Source organism: Lampris incognitus, chromosome 14, assembly GCF_029633865.1.
Source record: "Lampris incognitus isolate fLamInc1 chromosome 14, fLamInc1.hap2, whole genome shotgun sequence".
Taxonomy (NCBI): Eukaryota; Metazoa; Chordata; class Actinopteri; order Lampriformes; family Lampridae; genus Lampris; species Lampris incognitus.
In genome coordinates, this window is record NC_079224.1 from 43,322,886 (window position 1) to 43,343,674 (window position 20,789).

Consider the following 20,789-nt stretch of genomic DNA (forward strand, 5'->3'; position numbering starts at 1 on the left):
GCCAAACATGTTAACATTACGACGACATCCCGGTGTTAAATGTACCACGACGCTGACCTGGGTGACACCACAGCGCTGTCGAGGACCAGTCTGCTTTTTTTACTTCCTGATCTGGGTCTCAGTTTCCTGGTTCTTTGCTATCGTGCATATGGGTTATACCATTTTACTCACAGGCTCCAGAGATGTTGACTACGAGACCACCGCTGGACTGTTTCACAACTGTGTATGATGGGGCAAGTGTCAGGACACGGTTACCTAAACCACGTATTTGGCAGCGAAACCCAAAGTGAAAGTTCAAAGCTATGATGTGAAGTGTCCAGTATGAGCAATGGTGGATGACATTGCTGATCTACTTCCTGGTTCATCCTGCAGGAAGTAGCAGCCTGTACTTACTGTAGGTAGTAGTAACGCACATAAACTAGCCAGCCAGCACCATAGAGAAGTCATCGATGATGGACGGTCATGGACACAGTCTGACCGACACACTGGGGGGGGGGGGGGGGGTTGTTGTTTAAACGACACATATAAGACTCCTGTTCAGTTGTCCCTTAAGACACCGTTGTAAAGCCGAGACCGGCAGTGGTCCCGTGTACAAAATACCCAAACAACCTGATGTGTAAAATATAACCGACACGCACGATGGCAAAAAATAAGACCGAGCTTGTAAAAAAAAAAAAAAACCGGAATTTTCCTTTAAAGATACTTGACATTTTTTTTCCCTCCCGTGCTACAGCACAAACGTCCAACAATACGGCGTCTCTGTGCAGATCTACATTATGTACAGCAGGTTCCTGTGCAAAAAAACCGAACGAGAGTAAAGCCCCACGCACCATGCAGCTCAATCTAACCTTCCGCTACGCTCGCTGTCCAATCAGAGGAGTCCTACTGGCACTGCGTCAGACGGAAACACAACTAAATCATGTCACCTTACCTACTCGAGAGAGAGAGAGAGAGAGAGAGGTTTCATTTTATACAAATGCTGGAAAGGGGGAACACATAAAATGCAGAGAATAAGAGCATGCAGCCACTGATGATACATGCCAGCCAGCGCTCTGGTCACATGGTCACTGTCTGGACCTTCACACCTGATCTGGGTCCAGCTCTTCACGACCAGGACTGGCTGGATGATCACTGTTGCAGGCCCTCACCATAGGGAGAGTAGTGGGCCTGTGTGTGTGTGTTTATGTGTGTGTGTGTGTACATCATTGTATCTTTGTTCCTATTTCAAGGGCCCCTACTTCCGGAGTGTGCAAGAATGTTTGCGTTCAACGTGAATGTGTGAAGTACGCACGAATGTATATGTGTGTCAGTACGGTCTTATATGTGTGTGCCTATCTACGTGTCTGGCTCCTGCTGGAGGAGGACGGGGATGGCGTGCGATATGGCGAGATGGATCTCTTTTAAGGGGCCGGTGTGTTGGCGGCCGGCTCCGGGTGATGTATGGAGACGACGCCGGTGGACTTGAACTTGGGCAGGTGGAGCCCGAACTTGTTCTCCACCCCGGCGAAGGTGGCCGCGGCCAGGCGGTAGCCCCCGACGTGTTCGGCGTTGATGGGAGGGAGCTCCGAGATGCGGGACCGGGGCGTGGGCTCTGACCCGGAGGGGCGGCTGCGGAGAGGAGAGGAAAGGGGGGGGGGGGTTAGCGAGAGCCACGTGGACCGTGACGACGAGAATTAAAAAGGGACATTTCACTGTCGTTATATATTATCAAAAGTAAACCGCAAACTACCCAACTACAGGCAGCACGTTAACTAAACCACCAGGGATAATAACACTGGACCACTGCTACACAACTCTTAAAGATGCACACCGCTCTGTCCCCCGGCCAGCTTTGGGGCACTCTGAGCACTGCTTGGTTCATCTTATTCCAACCTATAGGCAGAAACGAAAATCTACAAAGCCTGTGGTTAACACAGGGAGAAGTGGACCAGCAAGGCAAAGCAGGAACTGCAAGACTGCGCCAACTGGAGTGTTTTTGGAACTGCAACTGGCAACCTGGACGAACTAACTGACACTGTGACATCATACATCAGCTTTTGTGAAGAAATGTGTGCGCCTACCAAGACCTTCTGTACATACAACGATAACAAGCCATGGGTCACAGCCCAACTAAGACGACTTCGGCAGGCCAAGCAGGACGCCTACAGTAGTGGGGATAGAGCCCAGTACAAGCAGGCCAGGAAGTCACTGACAAAGGAGATCGGAGTGGCTAAAAGAAGCTGCATTGAAAAGCTGAAAAAACGGGTTTTCAGCCAATGACCCTGCCTCAGTGTGGAGGGGCCAACAAGACGTCACAAACTACAGGAGACCATCCGCCACACTGAGGCAGACAAAGACCTGGCTGACGACCTGAATGTCCTCTACTGCAGGTTTGAGAGAGCCAAATTCACACCCCACACCCACTCCGGCACCCATCACACCTCTGGCACCCCCCCCCACCCACCCAATATTCAGGCTGTACTAAAGATATGCGTAGAGGATGTGAGCTGGCTTTTCCAGAGACAGAAAGACCAGCAAAGCGGGTCCAGACAGTGTCTCTCCCTCCTGTCTTAAAGCCTGTGCTGACCAACTGGCTCCAATCTTCACAGATCCCTGGAACTGTGTAAAGTCCCCTCCGGCTTCAAATGCTCCACCATCATCCCGGTCCCCTAGAAACCCTCCATCACAGGGCTGAATGACTACAGGCCTGTCGCTCTGACGTTTGTGGTCACGAAGTCCTTCGAACGACTAGCGTTGGCCCACCTGAAGAACGTCACAAAACACCTGCTGGACCCCCTGCAGTTTGCCTATGGGGCAAACAGGTCAGTGGATGATGCAGTCAACATGGGACTGCACTACCATCTTGCAACACCTTGACTGCCCAGCAACATATGCAAAGATCCCGTTTGTGGACTTCAACACCATCATTCCAGAAATACTCTCCTCCAAACTCTCTGGATCACCAGCTTCCTGACAGGCAGGAAACAGCACATGAGGCTGGGTGAAGTTACTTCTGGACAGTCAGCACTGGCGCTCCCCAGGAATGTGTCCTTTCCCCACTGCTCTTCTTCCTCTACACCAATAAATGCAGCTCCAAGGACCCAACTGTTAAACTCCTGAAGTTTACAGATGACACTACGGTCACTGGACTCATCCAGGATGACGATGAGTCTGCGTATCGGTGGGAGGTTGAGTGGCCGGTGCTCCGGTGTAGTAAGAACAACTTAGAGCTGTACATGCTCAAGACTGTGAAGATGAGAGTGGACTTTAGGAGACACCCCTCCTTACTGCTCCCCCTGTGCCAACCATGCAGACCTTCAAGTTTCTAGGAACTACCATTTCCAAAGACCTGAAGTAGGCGACCAACATCAACTCCATCTTCAAAAAGGCCCAGCAGAGGATGTTTCTTCTGAGGCAATTGCAGAAATTTGGTCTGCCACAGGAGCTCTTGAGCCAGTTGTACACCGCTGTCGTTGAATCTGTCCTGTGCATATCCATCACAGTCTGGTTCGGAGCTACATTCCTACATCGTTATCAGCTCTTCCTGTTGGAAGATGGGACTCCTTCCTGCTGTGTCCTGTTCCCGACAAACGGCTTGCATTTCTTACTCTTATTAGATGGAGATTTTCAACCTATCCACCATGCTCCCCAGTGACACAGAGCAAGTAGACAGAAATGGTACCATCCTATAGTCACCATTACTCAAGACCCACATATACGGAGATAAAGCTGGAAAAAACCTCTGCCAAGTTTCCCTTTTAATCATAGAAAGCTGTTACCTAAATGGAGTAATTTCAATAAAACAGCTATCTGAAATTTATGGTTAAATATTATAAATAATTACTTACTGTCCTCCAAAGTCAACGTAGAACCACCTCTGTAAGAGCTCATAGGTGACCAGCGTCACACCGAACTGAGGCGAGGAGCGAAACACACGAGCTAGAGAGGGGAGGAGGGAAATCCAGTAAAGATAGCATCAAGGAGATTTCATTGTCAGGAAAGCCTGTCTGTCTGTTTTGTCAGTGTGGACCTGTTCGTTTCGCCAACAACCGGCACGTCGAGGCATATTTTGAATGACGTAACCCCTGTCACTCAAATGATTCCTCCACTTGCCAGTTTCACAGCGGCAGCATTTTCTGTCAGACCACAGCGGAAATGGAGGCCACTTTTGAGTAGGGGCTTGCTGAAGAGGGCCCCCTGATATATTCCTCTTTTGGACATGTCTAAAAAAAAGTGCGCTGTCCATACACGTACACATCTGCTCCCTGTTTTCAACACCACGTAGGCACCTGTACCGGGTACCAAGTGAGCGAGGATGCCCAAGTACACACTCACCTCCAGCGCCTTTCCACAAGGCCCTGAATCCCTCCTCCTTCATGATCTTCCTGAAGCAGTCCACGACCCCCGTGTAACTGGTCTGTCCCGCCCTCGCTGCCACCTGCAGACGTGTCTTGATGACATCAGCGGGTGTCACGAGCGAAGCTGCTGGGACACCTGGGAAATGCATGATCAGAGACGGCACAGTTGACACCCCAAACCTTTTGTTGCACAACGGTCAGCAGGGTGCCGTGACACACGTTGGGTGAGGACGGGCAACATTTTGTGAAGCTAGCTTGGTCAGCAGCGGTTAGCCCGCTAGCGTTTCTTAGTTACTTGCAACCAAAGCTGCAGATTGAACCGAGACGCACGAGCGGCTGGCTCAGGTTTTATTCGAAGGTAAGATGCACTCTAGTTTTCGGTAAAACAAACCGTTTTGTCATTTACTGTGTTCATTGGTGCAGACCTTTGTCGTCTAATAGCACTTCCCGGTTTAAAAATCAAACAGTGGTTCCTTCATATTTCTAGTAGTGGATTCGTAAGACTGCGCGATACCGGTCGGTTGATGGTTATGTTTGAGATTACCTGCAATCGCTCCGGCAGTGAGGAGCTGCAGAGCTCCCAGCCTGCCTTGCTCGTCAGCCATCTTCGCCTTGGTGTGGGCATACACCGGGAAATAGATGGCCGAGAAGGGGATGTCTCTTAAGAAACACGCTTTGGCACCCTACACAGATAGATACACGCACACACACAAGGTCAAGAGAGAAATAGTGAGGATGAGCAACGGAGGAAGTGGAATAGATTTGTAAATTTAAATCGGGGTCCTTCTCTAGGCACCGTCTGTATCTCGCCACACAACGTAAGAAAAGAGAAGTAAATCTGGAAAAATCAACTCCTTATACACATCCTCGAAGGTCGGCCTGAAAAATGAGCAGGCAGGCAGACGGGCACACGGTACCTTGTAGAGTCCAAAGAAGCCCAGGTCACGGACCACGCTGAGCGCGCTGACTCTTGGTCCGGTGGTGATCTCTCCTGCCACCTGCAGGCGGATCTTGACTATCTCCAGAGGGTTGGTAAAGATCACCTGGGAGCCTCCTGCCTGGAGATTAACGGGGGGGAGGGGGAGGGGGGAGAGAGGCCTTGTTCAAACATTGACTTAAAAAATGGTTCCGCCTCTTGCAGCCAGCGCAAGAGGTCACAGAAGGCAGAAAAAGTACTGATAAGTGAAAACCATCCTGAACTACAATCGAGTCTGACAATGTCAGCTGACTGAAGATGCCCACAGCTGTCAACTGCCACAACAACTTTTCCCCCCTTTTTTTTTGTAAAACTAGTTGTACGGACGTCACTGTGTTCATGAGTCTGGAAGGATTTGGGACATTGAGGTGATGCTCCAACTCAGGTTTGAGTACAGTGTCAGGCTTAAGGCTTGGAGAAACAACCTTTGACCCTTCAGTCCCACTGACCGGGTTAAGGTCAGGTGAAAAGACGTGGCTGGCGACTCCACATGTATGGGAGGAGGCATGTGGTAGTCTGCAGCCCTCCCCGGATCGGCAGAGGGGGTGGAGCAGCGACCGGGACGGCTCAGGAGAGTGGGGTAATTGGCCGGACACAATTGAGGAGAAAAAAAAAAAAGGGGGGGGGGGCTCCGGTTCTGCATCTTAAGAGGTGGAAGTAGAAGGAATCGGGGTTCCCATGGCATCCTGGAGTACCCAGAAATGTATAAATTAAGTTTTCCAGCCATGGAAAAGTAAAACATTGATCAATTACCTAAGAAAAATGATGGCCATGGAGGTCATGGAAAATCGTATAGTTAGGTTATAAAGTCGTACTTTTACCTGCCAAGATCGTGTATTTTTAGCCGCTGATGTCACACCAGTGTGAGGTTTGGGCAGCGTGTTTGGTGACCCGGTAAAAGTTTTGCACAGTCCATTTAGAGGCCGTTGGGTTTCGTGTGCTGCGGTGTCAAACGTCACGATGTTGCAGCCACATGAACGTACGCCAAGTCAACGTCTTGGTTCCCAGTTCAGTGAGATACTATATAACATTACACATGGAGATATTCTGTGTGTGTGTGTGTGTGTGTGTGTGTGTGTGTGTGTGTGTGTGTGTGTGTGTGTTAGGGCTGTCAAAATTGGCCAAAAATTCGATTCAATTATTCCTTCTTAAAAAAACAAAACAAAAAAAGGTTCGAACCCATTCGAATATATTTTTGCGTCCATAAGAGGACAAACCAATACAACGAGAGACATAGCTACTTGTGTAGGCATATTTATTTCAACGTAAACATCTTTTAAAAGACCTGCATACCCACACATTACAAAATAAACGGTAACACTTTAGTATGGGGAAGGTAGTCACCATTAATTAGGTGCTTATTAGCATGCAAATTAGCAACATATTGGCTCTTAATTGGTCATTATTACGTACTCATTAATGCCTTATTCTTCATGGCCTTATTATACAACCAGTAAGCCATTAACTATGGGTTTTCCCTCTATAACCTCAGAAGTATTGCTTATTAGTAGTACCATCTCAATATGCTTTGCTTAGTGTGGCCTTTATAAGGTGGTAGTACCACAAGAAGAGTTATTCTCCCTTACTAACACTTAATGAATATGCTCTGTTCTTACATAACAACACACAAAACTACAAGTGTTCATAGTGTTAAATTACTGTACATTAAGTTTCTGTTACTTAGAATATGTTCCCCATACTAAAGTGACCTCTTGATCATTACTAATTCACTAGTAATTAAGTTTTTTTATGTTCCCCATACTAAAGTGACATCTTGATCATTACTAATTCACTAGTAATTAAGTGTTTGTTACTTAGAATATGTTCCCCATACTAAAGTGACATCTTGATCATTACTAATTCACTAGTAATTAAGTTTTTTTATGTTCCCCATACTAAAGTGACATCTTGATCATTACTAATTAGCTAGTAATTAAGTGTTTGTTACTTAGAATATGTTCCCCATACTAAAGTGACATCTTGATCATTACTAATTCACTAGTAATTAAGTTTTTTTATGTTCCCCATACTAAAGTGACATCTTGATCATTACTAATTCACTAGTAATTAAGTGTTTGTTACTTAGAATATGTTCCCCATACTAAAGTGACATCTTGATCATTACTAATTCACTAGTAATTAAGTTTTTGTTACTTAGAACATGTTCCCCATACTAAAGTCACATCTTGATCATTACTAACTCACTAGTAATTAAGTTTTTTTATGTTCCCCATACTGAAGTGTTACCAAATAAACAAATAAATTAAAGTCCTGTACCGTAAAACCTCATGTGCCCTCAGGTTACCAGTGGTGGAATGCTAAGCTAACTGTAGCTCGCATACCACTTCATCTCGAGGTTCCGCCATTTTTCCATTTTCCGACCAAAACGCAAAGTGTTTCCGGGTGGGGCTTTTCCGATTGTTCGGAGCGAACGTCGCTCTCTCTGCGGCCCGGCTGGCTGCGAACTCTGCCGTCTCCACCACACGGCTGTTGTTGAATTACTCGCTCGGTGACCTAAATTTCATTTTCTCCCGATGAAAGTGATGTGCGATTCCTGTCCGCCGTGCAGCGAGAATTCGCGAGGCAGACAGCCGCGGTAGTGCCCCCCCCCCCCACACAAATGAATATTCATTTTCACACTGATTTTTTGTTTTACGGTTGGGTTATAGATTCGAATTTGGAATATTCATCGACAGCCCTTGTGCGTATGTGCGAGTCGTTCTCTATATCGCCATCCGCTGGCGCTGTAGTGACGCGTCTACCGAGTGGTACGACTTTCGATAGGAGAAGGTCGCCGGGCGTGTCCGCGCAAAACTCAGAAAACACTCTTGAGAATCCCTGATCAATTGTTTCCTGAACAGCGGGAACCCTGAGGAACAGAAGCCGTACTTACACAACTTCCCGCCAGCACCTCGGCGAACAGCGGGATGGTGTCGTCTTTGTTCGTGAACTTGTCTCTCACGAAGTCGTTCACCTGCGGGACGCACAAAGACACGCCACCGTCAGGACTGTGTGTGCGCTGAACTGTTTTCCAGGTTTATTCCAGAGGGCTTATGTGTGGTAACAAGGGTAAAAGGAGGGGCTCACTGTGAGTTTGATGGCCTTCTCTGGAGCCACACCAATAAGCTGGGGCAACAGACCTGTGGGGCATCATGGGGGATTGAGTGACAGGCGAATCTCATTTCATTAGAACTACTGTGCAGATGGGGGGGGGGGGTGAGGCAGGACAAAACGAGTGGATATAATAAAGAGAGAGAGAGAGACAGAACAAAAAGAAAAGAAGCCACATAAAGGATGGTTAAAAGAGTCCACCCAAAGAAGAAGAGGTTTCACAAAAGTGATGAGGATGGGGAGATGAAGATGAGAAGGCCTGGAGGGAACAGGGAATGTGATTAATAGAAGAAAGAGGGGAAAAAACAGCCCATAATAACTACTGACATTACACAACTCAAAAGGCACATGCTTTCTTTTTGCCATTTTTATACAGAAACGTCAAATCGCTGTAAACGGAGGAAAAACACGACATCTCATCTCTCTCTCCGATGACCCCGCAAGGAAACGCCTACGTGGGAGTTTTTATTGTTCGGGAAAACGAAAAATATCGGACCTTGGTCTAAGACGCCGGTTTGAGTCCAGACCTCAGAAGTTTGTGGCATCATTACAACTAAAGGAAAGGATGGGTCTTTTGGAGAAGACGTGAAAATTTCACTTTGCCATTCGTCCGTTTGATACCCATCCACCGTCACTTCTAAACAACATGTGAGCACTCGAGTCAAGACGAGGATGGAGACATATTGGGTTAAAGGCCGAAAAGCGAGAGGAACGGAAGAAACGAGGAAGTGAGTAAATTGAGAAACTGGACAGTTACGTGAGGAGAAACTGGACAGTTACGTGAGGGGAAATGACCAACGAGTCACACACTGAAAGAAACCGACTGCGAAGGGGGAAAAAAAAACAGCCATTCATTCACGGTGAGATTACTCAATATTCTTACGCTTACCAGTCACTTCACAGACTTTGCAAGGCATCATCCCAAAACTATATTAACAAGTAAACTAGGAAAACTTTAACACTCAAGAATTTTTATTTACAGATTTCAATCTTCATCACTGACGGAGCGTCATGTATGCTGGAGGACTAAGTGGGGGGGGCGCTAGTGAGCCGATTTGTACCTCTGTAGAAACCGAAGAAGCCCTCATAGCGCAGAACCTTCTTCGCACAATCAAAGCTGTTCTTGTACATGAGCTCTCCAACGAAGGAGCCGGTGGACCTCTGGTTCTGCATACGAGTCTTCACCAAGTCTATGGGGTACACCGCTGTAGCTCCCGTGGCTGTGGACAACACACACACACACACACACAGACACACACATACAAATACACACCAGCTGAACCAAATTTCAAGCTTTACTCTGGCTGAGATTCAGTTAAGAGGCCAGAGGTCTTGGGTCCAGCCAAGAGTGCACCAACTTGGGCAGGAGAGCCACCAATGGACTCCTACTCACCTCCAGCGATGGAGCCCAGTGTGAACCTGTAGGCCGACTCGGCAGCTTGGAGCCATATAGGCCTGGAGCTCTCCCCGTGAGCACGCTGAAATGGCACGAAAAAAAAAGAAAGAGACCTTTATAGTTTGCACTTTTTTGGGGATGGGGGGGATTTCCCCCCCTTTTTCTCCCCAGTTGTACCTGTCCAATTACCCCACTCTTCCGAACCATCCCGGTCACTGCTCCACCCCCTCTGCTGATCTGGGGAAGGCTGTAGACTACCACGTGCCTCCTCCCGATACGTGTGGAGTCACCAGCTGCTTCTTCTCACCTGACAGGGAGGAATTTCCCCAGGGGGACGTAGCGCGTGGGAGGATCCCGCTATTCCCCCCCGTTCTCCCTCCCCCCCCGAAAACAGGTCCCCCGTTTGAGCAGAGGAGGAGCTAGTGCGGCGACCAGGACACGTACCCACATCCGGCTTCCCACCCGCGGACACGACCAATTATGTCGCCTGACCACGCCGGAGGATTCGAACCAGCAACCCCTGCGTTGGTAGGCAACGGAATAGACCGCTACGCTACCCAGATGCCCTGTTTGCACATACCTAACATGTTTTCCATCAAATATGAGGCTCCGTTTAGTCCTTTAAGCGTGTTAGTTGTGTTTCCCCTACCACAGCCATTAGTGGGCAGGCTGCCCACTAATCCACCCATCAACAGTGAAATGTGAAAATGAATGTTTCCGTTTTCAGGGGAAGGAAAATACATACGGGCGACAAAAGGTAATTTTACTGTACCACCGAATTGCAGTTTTGAAAAGAATAATCTGTAGCTTTCCGATTATTATCTTGGTCCAGAAATGAGACTTTGTGTCTTAACAAATCCACGGAGGAGAGTCGCAGCACTGTTGACACACCGTCTAGTATTTTAGTACTGACCGGACCACGGCGCATGTCTCATAAAACAGTAATTTAAAGGTGACTCGTTGCAGGATGAGACTACGCGTGTTATCATACCGAGTACTTTTTTAAAGAACACAACTACCGCGGTGCAACTGAAACGGATTACAATGCGGCGTAACAGAAGACCGGAAAGTTTGACGGTAGCCTCGGTGTGATGACAACACGGGGTAAATTAAGTGAGCCGGGCAGAAATGTCAATGAGATCCGCTACCAGTCAACAACATACCCACACCTGACCACCCCCTCCCACTCATGGAAGACCTGTCGGGGTTTGTCGGCAGTTAATCTGTTCCACCTTCACTGTAAAGCACCGATGTATCGGTAGATCCATCACACTAACTCTTTTATATTTAGTGTGTAAATATATACACATAACACACACACACACACACACACACCTACCTGTTTCTGTGCTTCAACCAGGTGGTAAGGTAACGATCCCTCCTCCAAAGGGGCTATCCTCTCAATGTCTGCAAGGTTCAGCCGCCTGAGGGACGACATTTTTTTTACACCGTCAACATCGTCACGATCACATGACCACAATGTGTAGGCCAAACACAGAGGAGGAGAACTTCAGGTAGGATTCTGATTGACGTCGTAAACGGTGCTTGTGTGGTGAAGTGAGTGTTTACCCAGACGGGGAGTGCAGGCCTGATAACTGGTACAGGATGTCAACCTCCATGGGGGTGATCTGGCCGAACCTGTTGGCGGCGTGAACGAATTCCTCTAGAAAAAAGAGAATCGGTCAATGAATGTTCAATATCCGCGACTCACGCCCGACACAATACCGTAGGGCCGCACTATTAGTAGTAATTCATTGGATATCTGGATGTTGTGGGTCCACATTAATAATAATTTCATTCGGCCATAGTGACGAGTTCGTGTTCTCATTTTATCTGAAGGGCTTCCATTACACCTGACCAATCAACGGTGTGACAAAAACAAAAGCAGCAGGCAGCAACAGGGGGGGGAAATAGAGAGACGAGTCTAACGAGGAACAGTTTTGGAAAAAGCAAGCGATGAGAAACGTGAAATGGAATGAAGTGGATGGGCCCAGTATTATAATATCCTGTGCAAATGTGAAATGAAGTACTTTTGCTTCCTACAACCAAGACTAATAATCGTGATTAAATCGCGATCACACTATCTAGCAAAGTAATCAGTATACTCATTTTTGCCTTAATCGTATAACTCTACACTCGTGTGAACCGCTCATCTCAAGGTTTACTAGCCAAAGTCGTCCCGACGTGCCGGTGTGTGTGTGTACACTTGTGTGCGGGTACCTTTCGTCACCAGCGTGTCCTTGCGTGAGCCAGCGAGGGTGCTGTAGATCTTGCGGATCAGCTCCATGTTGTTAAGCAGGGAGTTGAAGGCGTTGAAGTAAGAGAAGCTGACCATGTGAGAGGTGCTGCCACCTGCAGCCTGGGAGGATGTACAGTAGGTCAAACGGATTTTCGATTAAAACTGATAGAGAGATATTTAATTTCTAATGTGCAAACCAAAACTGTACAGTAGCGAATCCTCTCAGATCTGAGTCAGTTCTATGAGTTTGCCTGAATAGTGCCAAACACCATCTTTGACAAAAGAACCCGAACACAATATTAATTTTTCTGAACATTAATTGAAGAGCGTTCTGGTCTCCGTGTGACAAGTGAGGGACTGGCTGATTCGAATGAATCTCAGTTTTTGTTAATTATTATGTGTTGGACAAGAAAAGTGTGAGGTCATTGTGGGAATCCCAAGACTACGGCCAGCGTAAGAATACAATCGGCAGACTTAAGGGACACGTGGGCTTTAAAAGATTTGAGAACAACGGAACTGACATGTTACATACAATCCACTGTCTCCCAACCCCCCACCCCCGCCCGCTGCTCACCGAGACCAGGTTCTCCTCCACGAAGGGTGTGAGCATGTGGTGCCTGATGGTGGCCATGATGTCGCTGAAGTCCATGGCAGAAATAACACCGCTCTTCCCCTTGTCCTTCTGGGCAAATGCCTGGCGCGCATGCTCCAGCTGCAGCTCCTACACAATGACACCACAAGACTGAGTGGAGATAATCAAAGTCACACAGGAAGTGTTGTGTGTGTGTGTGTGTGTGTGTGTGTGTGTGTGTGTGAGAGAGAAAAGACAGAGAGGGAAAGAGGGAGGATCGTAACCAAGTTTTGTTAAGGCCAAAGAAGTCAGAAACCAGGTTTTCAATCCAATCAAATCCACTATCTGGAGCTTTCACTAACGACATATAATCAGAGTCACTAATTAGTGAAATCATTTGGCGTGCTGTTCGGCTGGGATTAAAACCCTGTACACAGTGACAGCACATTGTCAACAGCCAGGGAGGTCGTCCCCGTGGAGGGGAGTTCACCTGTGTGCGTGCCGTTCACACTTAGCTGTGTTTCGTTGTGCGTTTACAAACCTGTAGGAACTGGGTGAACTCGAGGTAGCTGAGGCGTTTCTTGCGGTCGTGGCCAAAGTGCAGGCGGATGAACTCGCAGTCCCAGTTGAAGGGGATGTGGTGGTGCACCGTTGTCTGGCTAAAGATGTCCCGTACATTCTCTGGGGCACACACGTGAAAACACCACGACGTAAAAATGAAATCGATCTACTGATGCAGTTGTGTGTGTGTGTGTGTGTGTGTGTATGTGTGTGTGTGTGTAGGAGGGATGATTTCAAATAATTAGGGTTTCCTTTTTAATCGTGCTAAAAATAGGTGGAATCATTTCACTCCAGAACCACATCATGTTTGTCTGAATCTCTGGGGAGGGACATGACACAGGCCTTGCAGGAGCCAGTCAGAGAGAGCTTTTGTGCGACCGTCTAAATTTAAGAACATCCATATGCAATGGCTTAGTCTTGCAAACAACGTTATAGGCAACCATAGAAATACATCAAATAAATTATGCTGATGTAGGACACAAACCAATCAGGGATGGATGCGATACACTCAAGTTAATCAAAAAAAAAAAAAACAACATTGACAGGGACTATCCACTCACACACTCAGATACATGACAATCCTTACCAAAGGAAATATCTCCGGTCCCAGTCTTGTCAAACAGCTGGAAGGCTACTATAAAGAGAGCGTCTGGTACACACAGCACGGACTCGAAAGCGAGGAACTCCTGGAACGAGATCAGCCTGCGAGTATGTGTGGAGAAAAGACAAAGGCATCGTCAAACACTCACAACACTGGAAATGCAACGTTTAGAAAAGCAGTCGTTTTTTTTTCCCCCCAAGTAAAGTTCCATTCAATGTTTGTATTCAGAGTTATTATACATTTTCCATAAGATGGTGATGTAGCATTCCTTCAACTACAGTGTATTATTACAGCTATACATGTCCAGTCCCCCCCCCTTTTTTTCTCCCCAATTGTACCTGTCCAATTACCCCACTCTTCTGAGCCGTCCCGGTCACTGCTCCACCCCCTCTGTCAACCCGGGGAGGGCTGCAGACTACCACATGCCTCCTTCGATACATGTGGAGTCACCAGCCGCTTCTTTTCACCTGACCGTGAGGAGTTTCACCAGGGGGGGGACATAGTACATGGGAGGATCACGCTATTCCGACCTAGTTCCCCTGAACAGGCGCCCCGACTGACCAGGGGAGGCGCTAGTGCAGCGACCAGGACACATACCCACATCCGGCTTCCCACCCGCAGACACGGCCAATTGTGTCTGCAGGGACGCCTGACCAAGCCGGAGGTAACACGGGGATTCGAACCAGTGATCCCCGTGTTAGCAGGCAATGGAATAGACCGCCACGCTACCCGGATGCCCCATACATGTGCAGTTTATTAAATTATGTGCAGCTCTTATGAACTGAAATGAATTATGTCTTGGATGAGCTTTTGGCAAAGAAGTTAAGTTATTACAAAACTGACTAACTGGACAGACTCGGGGGCGAGGCTGTGGCTGAAGGGAGCATGCCTCCCTAGCTTATTTTATGGCTTTAGGTAAACACGTGAGTCAATCTTTTTTTTTTCTTTTTATAACACGCGTGCTCTTTTTTGCTTTATCAAAAATAAACTATTGCACACATCCCTACAACAAGCCTCGGTCCACAGAGAGAAGGCCTACACACACCGTCAGGAAGAGACAGTTTCGCAAATGAGATAACTTGCAACAGCTTTAAACAGGCCATCGAGTATTTCACTTCATGCGAAAGGAAAACATTTCTTTCACTCTTACTTGGTTGAAAAAGTTCGTCCTTAAGGGCCTGAATATTCTTTGAAAGGAATTAATTGGTAACCTACAGAATCTGACCTGCACAGTCGGTGTGAAACAGAGTTTGTGTAGGTGTGCACCGACAATACAGTAGAAACTTATCTTATCTCGAAGTGGCTGTAATGACGGCTACCGTTCAGACAGGACTTAATCAAGTCTGACGTAGCACGATAAGCTGTTGTGCGTTTGTCCGTGTGTCTGTCCGTACCCGTCTTTAGTAGTGTCGGCAACACCGGCAATGAGCTGTACAGTTTTGGGGTTGTGGTGGATCTGTGTGTGCAGTCCCAGGTACTTCTGGACAAAGTCTCCTGGGGTCATGAACCTTTCTCCATCTTTGTCCGCTATGCTGGCATACTGAAAGAGGAGAACAGATAGCAATTACGCCACAGGTTGGTAGCACACACAAATATTTTCTTGATGATCACCATTACCCTGTGTGACCTGAGTCAGAGGGTGACTGACATAATTTGAAGACAGCAACTCAAAGTAAGCCTGGAACCGCTGGGGAACCTTGCCAACACTGACTTCCAATATGAAACAAACAATACAACAGTTTTTCCTCCCCTTATATTCAAAGTAGTCACTGACAAACCACTGTTGACTGTGTTTGACCGAACGGCACCTGGGCAAGTGCTCTACTAGCACACTCATTAAGCAGTGCACGTCATTTACATAACTGGGAGCTAAGCTTAACATAGGCCACCATGTGCCTCCGGCTTGCTGAGGGTATTGAAGCTTTTCCCAACACCAGATTAAAACCTGCATAATGATTAGTTTGTTCTCTTTACTTAAGATGTGCCAACAAGTGAAATCATCTTGTGACTAGTGTACTTACTGGTTTGAAGGAATACCTGCACATCGTAGCACATAGCTGCCTACGTGCGAGTGAAACCATATAACTATCCAGCTTTGTTACCCTCACATGGCCCTGGCAACTGACCGCTTTGGTCAACATACAGGTTCATGAAGCACGACAAGTATACTGTCCTGAGGGAACTACAGATTAGCAATGCATTTCTTCTCAAAACGGGTAACTTCTCAGAAAAACTTATGGCCCACGTTATGGTTGAAGGTAGCAACCTGCAGGGGCTCAGCCCCCCCCCCCCCAAAAAAAATAAGGGTCATGTAAATTCAGAGTGGCAGCACGGTGGCGCAGTGGTTAGTGTGGTCGCCTCACAGCACGAAGGTCCTGGGTTCAAACCCCGGGATTGTCCAACCTTGGGGGGTCATCCCAGGTTGTCCTCTGTGTGGAGTTTGCATGTTCTCCCCGTGTCTGCGTGGGTTTCCTCCGGGTTCTCCGATTTCCTCCCAAAGTCCAAATACATGTAGGTCAGGTGAATTGGTCATACTAAATTGTCCCTAGGTGTGAATGTGCCGGCCCTGTGATGGCCTGGCGGCCTGTCCAGAGTATCTCCACGCCTGCCACCCAATGACTGCTGGGATAGGCTCCAGAATCCCGCAACCCCGACTGGGATAAGCAGCTTGGATAATGGATGGAACTACAGATTAGCAATGGCACAGAGAACATGTGTGACAAGAAAAAAGCTCAGCCTGGAAAGCTGCTGGGAAATCTGAGATATGTGCCTGTTACATCTGTGACTACCCAGCACTCAAAGTCTATCGATAGGTCTTATACTATGTTGTATAGGTCATCCGTGTGACATAACCTTTTATCGCACCTGTCATACATACTGACACCGAATACTCTGTTATGCATGCTGTAAAAGGCAAGTGTATACAAGACCAAGGTCCTTGCCATCATGGCATGCACCATGTATTCAGCTCGGGCAGGTAAACCATTCAGTCTATGCACACCCACATGCCAACAATTGTTGACCCACTCAAATATCACCCGCTACCCACGCAGGGGGGTATGGTTTTATGTGAAGGGCAACCAAGCCAGTTACGAAAATCGCTTTTCAACTCACGTCACATCATGGCCAAACAAAAAATAGCCTGCCCTTGTCATCTCTGGAGATGTGCAATAGCTGTCCGATTAACCCAGGCTGTAATGTTGAGTACATGATATTTAAAAGAAATGTATTCTTGGTAACAAGATGGCGTTGTGTAACAAGGTGACCCAAGGTTAACAGACCCACAAAGCACAAGGACATATACTGCCTCCTTTTGTTCACATGCGCAGTAAATAAGAAAATGAAAGTGAAAAATGAAAATGAAAGCGAAAAAGAACAAGACCCCTGAAAAGGAAATCTGATCCAAAGAGCCTTAGGTTAGACTCCTTTCTGGAGCTCTTGCTTCTGAGCTATGTAGAGGACATGCAATCGACTGCTCTTTGTCCAACTGTTTATTTTAAGATTGAACAAGGGAAGAAGTGAGCGACACCAACCACAAAACTAACAAGGGTATACACAACCATTACAAGTAAAGGTTTCTACTTTAAAGGTAGAATGAATAGGGTTTTCCTAAAAATCAACGTATAGACTCACACAAGATAATGATAATCCCTCTCAATCATCACTTATGAGCCACTAGATGTGTGCGGCGGTGTCTGTATCTGCAGAGACCCTGTCCTCTGCCTGTATTTTCTTATTTTGCCATGTACAGGACATTTCTGGGCGTTAACATTTGGGCAGTGGGACTCTACAAAAACATAGCGACCAGGTGCCAGACTGAGAGCTTACGCACACATCCAAGAGGAAGCTGAGACAATGGCGGACACAGCGCTGAAAAGACGCAAATATAGCGACGCGAAACACCAAGCGGACACAGCTCGTTCCAAAACGAGAGTGATCTAGGGTTGGCCTTCACCCACCTGCGAGCACCGAAGGAGAGGATAGGGATGAGGAGCGACTTGGAGTTGGCCTGTACACTGGGATGTGTTCTGGCAACTGCGGTCAAGGGGCATGCGCTTCTGGTGTCGTTAAGCCGAGGAGGAGGGGCCGAACTATGAACCTTTTGTTTCAAACCGCAACCAACAAATCCTGCTCGTTCTACCTTTAAAGTATTAATCTATGCCATCTAGCATTACAGGTGGAAATGGGAGACATGCCACTAGAAAGGAGGATACAGCTATCACTGAACTACTGGGTTAATTTACAGGGCCATAGTCAGGATTATCCAATGCTAGGCACTTTAATCCCTTGTTGGGAAAAGGAGAGGAGGGAAACAAAAAAGTATTAATCTATGCCATCTAGGTCCTAGGTTCGAACCCCGAGGTTGTCCAACCTTGGGGCAGGGGGTCATCCCAGGTCCTTTCTGTGTGGAGTTTGCATGTTCTCCCTGGGTTTTCTCCGGGTGCTCCGGTTTCCCCCACCATCAAAAAGACATGCACGTTAGGGTCAATACTCCCGTCTGTGCCCCTGACCGAGGCCTGGCAAGACGAACTGGAGTTGGTCCCCGGGCGCTGCACGGCAGCTTCCCACTGCTCCTAGCTCCACAGCTAGGATGGGTTAAATGCAGGGGAAGAATTTCCCCACGGGGGATCAACAAAGTAATAAAATAAAATAAATACAAACCACCCACCAATCGATAATCATGGACATCATTGGTCTATTGGGTCAAAGTTAGTTTGACTACAATTTTGCAGTAGTGGTCAGCGCTCAGCTTGAATCTATGTCTAACCGTGGGATCAGAATCCCATGACACACACCACCAAGTGACTATGGAAACTGCCCCTTTCACTCAACTCATCTTCCCCGCAAACACCATGGCAGAGGAGTGTTCGTTAGCATCAAAATAAAGGTTGTTGTCAGCCTACGTAACAGTGACACTGGTGGTGATGGAGGTAGTGGATTTGTTGAAACAGTGACACTGAGCAGGCTGATAACTCTGCTCCACGTGTTTGAATAGTGGTGAAGTTTGTGCTCCTCTTACCTTCTGAAAGATTGCCTTCAGCTCACTCGGGTCAGCACGTTTAGTGGATTGCACCTATGGACGCACAGAATAAAATGGCATTACGTTAGTGGGCAAACACGTGTCTTTAGATGTTCTTCCAACTCTTAGGTATCAAGTAGTGTGGTGGAAAAGACCGAGCGCAGAACAAACGAGCTGCCCTGGCTAAATGTCCCCTTGACATGTCAGACAGGGCGCACGAGCGACTGCAACAAGCGTTGCTACAGTGCCTGCAAACCACAAACGAGGGACTAGACACCGGCGTCGTCACAGGGCGACTAAACTACCGCACTAACCAGGAAGAGCTACCACCTCCACACAAGGAGAAGCTACAAGAAGCCGCCTGGCACCCCAAGTTCACTCTGGTGCAGCGCATTAAAACGTCCCCCCCCCCCCAGAAATGGAACAACACAATCTCAGATCCGGCACTCTGCCAAGCAGCACGTACTGGCTATTTCTACACAAACAGCGTTGCATGATTTATTCCTTCCAACTTTCACACAATAACCCAACAACAGCCGATCAGAATAGCCTTTTACAGCTACGCTAATGACACAGGCAACGCTAATCTCACCAGGCTTTCCCTCCGGGGTATCCAAGGTAGGTTAAGTATTGGGATAGGGACAAGGTTAGCGGGACGGGTCGAGCAACCAGCGTGTCCTTCACAACCGAAGCGAGTTCTAGAATCACCCGGAATCGCGGCGGGCGTTCGAAAGGAACACTATTGCTACAGTGTAGCGAGTTCACTCGTATCTTCGGCTACCGAAGTGTTGCAATGTGTTCCATTTTAAACAGGCGAGGCGACAGAGACCGCAAAGAACCGAGTGAATGGAGTTCAGCCAACGTCTGCTCCTCGGCGTCCGTTAAACGATCTTTAGCTAGTTAGAGGAACTTGACGAAGGTTGCTCGTTTCGTACTTGATCAACCCCGCTAACCAGCTTGATTGACAGCTGGTTAGCATCATCGCGCTAACCTCCAAGGCTAGCGACCACCGGCGGCCCCGGTGATGCTCGCCGGCTGTGAATACACGTCACGTCGTCATCCACCGAAATTCCCACGAGGGAACGACGATAAAGTCGAGCTACGCGACCCCTGCCACGACCGACGCACGAAGGACGACGAGTGCGCTGAAGAAAGATATTTGTAAAATCGTTAAGAGAGAGACGCCGAAGTCACCTTGACCGCCATGCTGGTGTGACGTCACGTACAGCGACGACCGGGCGCAAGCGCTCGAAAAATCTCACGGTTAGAAAAAAAAAAAAGAACTGAGGAAGGAGGAAGGAGGAGGGAGGAGGGAGGAAGGAGGAGGGTCCAAGGGGTTGACGGGAAAACGCGTCGAGCCATCGGTGCCCTCCTGTCAGTTAATGGTCGATATGTCCAGACAATCAGATGCTTTTATGACTTTACTTCTCTGTTTGGCTGCGAAAGGATGGGGAGCCACGGCTATGGGGAGCCACAGCCATGAGGAGCCACAGCCATGAGGAGCCCCAGCCATGAGGAGCCCAGCCATGAGGAGCCCCAGTCATGGGGAGCCCAGCCATGGGGAGCCCCAGCCATGAGGAGCCACAGCCATGGGGAGCCCAGCCATGAGGAGCCCCAGTCATGAGGAGCCCCAGCCATGGGGAGCCCAGCCATGGGGAGCCACAGCCATGAGGAGCCACAGCCATGAGGAGCCCCAGCCATGGGGAGCCCAGCCATGGGGAGCCCCAGCCATGAGGAGCCCCAGCCATGAGGAGTCACAGCCATGGGGAGCCCCAGCCATGGGGAGTCCCAGCCATGAGGAGCCCCAGCCATGGGGAGCCACAGTCATGGGGAGCCCAGCCATGGGGAGCCCCAGCCATGAGGAGTCACAGCCATGGGGAGCCCAGTCATGGGGAGCCCCAGTCATGGGGAGCCCAGCCATGGGGAGCCACAGTCATGGGGAGCCCCAGCCATGGGGAGCCCCAGCCATGAGGAGCC

The 20,789-nt window shown here is 48.3% G+C and overlaps 1 protein-coding gene across 1 annotated transcript; it reads right to left on the minus strand.

The window, feature by feature from the left end:
- Positions 1 to 1,395: 1,395 nt before the first annotated feature.
- LOC130123350 (electrogenic aspartate/glutamate antiporter SLC25A12, mitochondrial-like) lies at positions 1,396 to 20,070 on the minus strand. The gene is made up of 18 exons (XM_056292480.1): positions 20,007 to 20,070; positions 18,813 to 18,866; positions 15,187 to 15,332; positions 13,778 to 13,893; positions 13,172 to 13,311; positions 12,634 to 12,780; positions 12,041 to 12,179; positions 11,390 to 11,483; positions 11,160 to 11,244; positions 9,818 to 9,902; positions 9,486 to 9,644; positions 8,401 to 8,453; positions 8,207 to 8,287; positions 5,255 to 5,395; positions 4,882 to 5,020; positions 4,315 to 4,473; positions 3,828 to 3,918; positions 1,396 to 1,608 (listed from the first exon to the last, which is right to left on the minus strand). The coding sequence occupies exons 1-18, from the start codon at positions 20,016 to 20,018 to the stop codon at positions 1,401 to 1,403; spliced, it is 2,049 nt and encodes a 682-aa protein (XP_056148455.1). The 5' UTR covers positions 20,019 to 20,070; the 3' UTR covers positions 1,396 to 1,400.
- Between the last annotated feature and the right edge of the window lie 719 nt (positions 20,071 to 20,789).